The 3,788-nt window shown below is 37.1% G+C and overlaps 1 protein-coding gene across 1 annotated transcript; it reads left to right on the plus strand.

Annotated features, from left to right (window-relative positions):
- The first annotated feature begins 2,560 nt into the window (after window positions 1-2,560).
- On the plus strand, window positions 2,561-2,934 carry LOC109392347 (translation machinery-associated protein 7). Its single transcript, XM_019660731.1, has one exon. It carries the CDS (start codon window positions 2,586-2,588, stop codon window positions 2,778-2,780), a length of 195 nt encoding a protein of 64 aa, XP_019516276.1. The 5' UTR covers window positions 2,561-2,585; the 3' UTR covers window positions 2,781-2,934.
- Window positions 2,935-3,788: the final 854 nt, after the last annotated feature.

Genomic DNA, 3,788 nt, shown 5'->3' on the forward strand with positions numbered 1-3,788 from the left:
ATTTAATTTTAATAGATGTTGTAAAATTTTCCTTATAAGACTTGTATTATTTTACACTCCTGCCTGCAATTTTGATACCATGTTTACCCATATTGTTGCCAATAGAATGTCATCAAATTCTTTTTTTTTTTTTGCTAATCTGATAGGTAAAAATGCCCCAGTATAATATTATAGTCATAATTTATATTTTTCTCAACGTGAGTAAGAATGTGCATATTATCATATTTAAAAAAAAAAACTCTTTGAGTGTCTGAGTGGCAATTAAATCACAGATTACTTTATAGTAATTCATTACACTGTACATTTATGCTTTAATCACTTACTTGTAATGTTTTTAAAAATTACATTTCCTAGCCTCACTTTCACCTTGGGTTCTAGGTGAAATTTAGGTTCGGCCAGTCAAATGCACTTGCACATGATTACTTGAAAACAGAAATTAGTTAGAGTTCATATTTATTTTATTTCTGTTGCTTCTGCTTTTTCCGCTGCCAAGTACGGCATTGGAATTTTCTGTGACAGCCTTAGAAAGGCTCCAGTAACCAGTCATATGCTTCAGAGGCTGGGCACAAAGTCCCTTTTGACCAATACCTCTTGTAGAAGCAATACAGCCCTGCAGCAAATAATGAGAGTGTCACCGATCCCTTGATGAAATATTTTTTATTCCTGTCTACTGAAAACTGACTTACAGAGCATCCTTACAAATCTTGGGCTGATGTCTTTTCTAGCTTTTTTAAATCTATGAATGATATGAGTTATCCTCAGACAAACCATCTTCAGGGGTCTTCTGTTAGGGGGAGGAACAAGATACCAGATTGAGGAATTTCCCCAAGATCTGATGGAAGCTCCATGAGACACAGGATTATAGATAATGTGTGTTACCTATTTTAACCTCTATTTCTCCCCAGCCAACAGAAAGCAATTACCCCCTTGTCCTTGCCTCACTGACAGACTGCTTCCTACAAATATGGCATGTCTTCATGTGTCCTCATGTATTACTTCCTCCCCTGTTATTCTATTATAGCCAATGGTATCCAGAAAGTTTCATGGCCAACTTATACTGCCAATATCTATTGTTCCAAAGAAGGGTGTAAATTTTGGCTCATAGATAAGTCAGTTACATCAAGCCTGGTTGAGAGCCATAATTGTGGACATCTCTTCTGATATCTCCTAGTTTTATTGACAATACTGTCCATTGGAGCAGCGCCATTTTACTCTGCCATCTTACTGACCCTGGTTTTATTAACTTTCAATAAGGTAAAATGTTTGGCTCATAAGCACATCAAAACATTGAAGTACTTCTGTTTTATAAGAGTAGTCTGGGTTAGAAAAGTGATCCCAGATCTATTTATTTTGAACATCAGAATTTGTAGAATATGACTATCATAAAATAAGTGAATCAGGATGGCTGAGAACATATCTCTAGCCTTTTCAGGTTTATTTTGTCAAATTAAACCTATTTTTTCTTTCCAACAAATGTTCCTTGGAGTCCGGTACACAAAAAAATTCACAGATAAATATCATTGGCTTATTGTCCCCCTTTTTATCCCCTTGTCCATTTTTTAACCCATCATTGGTCTCCAAACACCAGTTTATCTACACAGAAATCACTTATTAAAAAAAAAAATATATATATATATATACTCCTCAGTTTCACTCCAGAAAGAATGAATGAGAATCTCCAGATGAGTGGCCCTAACAAATATTTTAGTAAACTACTAAGGTGATTCTGATATCCAGCCAACTTCGAGATCTACTGCCCTAGATTAGGGAATCTGAAGCCACCAAAAAAATTCAGAGTCCAACTTAGTGTCTTCCAAATTAATTTCATTTTTACACCATCAATTAGGCAGCACAGCTAAACTTGAAGACCAGTGTGCTCCCAGATTCTCTATACATGGATATAATTAATAAGTTCACACTGAGGTTAATCTTTTCCGTAAGGTATAACGTAAGAGCAATTCAGACCCAACAGATTTAATTGTATCTATTTTGAAAGGAATAAGCATTCTGGATATGTTTTCACATCTGCTTTTAGCAGAGTGACAAAATAAGATGACTGAGTCTATCAAAAGAGAGAGACAGACTTGTTATTCATACAGGAGCACAACATTTACTTACAGAAAAAAAGAAAAATAAATGAAAGAAACCTATTCTGAGAAGAAAAGAAACTGGGTGTGTCTACCATAAATTCAAGCAACTAGGCAATTATTTTGACAGCAGGCAGAAGAGAAAACATAAACATTTGCATTTACCAGAGATAATAAAAAAAGGATATTTGTTTTGTGATTCACACTGTTTGCACTCTGAAATCATACAGAATATAACACTGGAAAGAAATGATCCAGCAAGGGTGTCTGGGACCACATTATTCAGCTAGAATTTGTGTTGCTATGCTCTCAGAACTCTGTTCCATGTTTCTTATATGTTATTTCAACCAAGCTTGGTAACAACTCTGTGAGTTAAGTTTCATCACCATTCTACAGATAAGGAAATGGAGAATCAGTGGTGTTATGTTACTTACCCAAAGAAAGACACACTGTTAAAAAGTAGCAAAGGGAGGGTCTGGGGAAGGGGCGGCAGGCGCCATGTCCGGCCACGAAGGTGGCAAGAAGAAGCCCCTGAAGCAGCACAAGAAGCAGTCCAGGGAGATGGACGAGGACGAAAAGGCATTCAAGCAGAAGCAAAAAGAGGAGCAGAAGAAACTCGAGGAGTTAAAAGCGAAGGCCGCGGGGAAGGGCCCCCTGGCCACAGGTGGAATTAAGAAATCTGGCAAAAAATGAGCTGTTTCTTCTTCCTGGGGCAATGGTGATCCTTAATTCCATTCCTGTTTTAACATCTGGATTTCCTGCCATAACCCCTGCTGCCACCTATAGCTAAAATGAAGTATTGTCTTGGAGTCTGTTGTACATTTAAGAATAAACTTTTGTAAAAAAATAATTAAAAAAAAAAAGTAGCAAAGGGTCACACTTGGACTATAACGATTTCGGTGCATTTTCCGCTACAACAAAATTGCCTATTTTGTTATATGTGTTGGCCTCTCTTCGATTGTCCCCTCTTCTGAAATTTGACCTTCATTTATTTCTCTGGCATCTCCAATCTGCTTATTCCTCCTTTGATGCATCTTTTCACAACTGGTCATTCCCACTTCACCTTATTTCCAACCATCAAAAACATGCAACCTTCTTGGGAGGTTAGAGTAATCTGAATAACATGCGAGGACAGACACCAGGCTGGTTTGCAAAATCTTAAGAAAATGCATCAGCTTCATGATGCCTGCTGGTATAATAAAAACAGGGAATGTGATGTATAAAGTCAGCTCAGGGATGTAAACATACACACAATTTACATAAAGGTTAAGAGCCTCTTTCTCATTCTACAACATAATCAAGATTTATATCTACCTGCCTTCTAATTGTTGTAAAAGCTAACCACCATAATAAAAAAAAACCAAGGTCTTTTCAGATTATGAATGAAAACACTGGTCTCAAGATAGAAAGTCTTGCCTGTAAGGGTCACATTCAGTAATCTTGTTTAATTTGTTTTTCTTACAAGCTCTTCACATTTTGTAGCAAAAGGTACAGGCTCATTTACACTGTGGGGAGAAGGGGTACCTTACCTGGATACAGATATTCTTGAAATATATGTCACCATGTGTTGGGCTGTCCATTGTCTAACAACCTGATGGTAACAAATTCAGGGCTGACATTCACCCTGAAACAATGACAGACCCCTAAGGATTGTGTATAGCTGGCTTCTGAGTTGCAGTTGGTACTGTGGAGCTGTATGGT

This window comes from Hipposideros armiger, unplaced genomic scaffold (genome assembly GCF_001890085.2).
Source record: "Hipposideros armiger isolate ML-2016 unplaced genomic scaffold, ASM189008v1 scaffold_327, whole genome shotgun sequence".
Taxonomy (NCBI): Eukaryota; Metazoa; Chordata; class Mammalia; order Chiroptera; family Hipposideridae; genus Hipposideros; species Hipposideros armiger.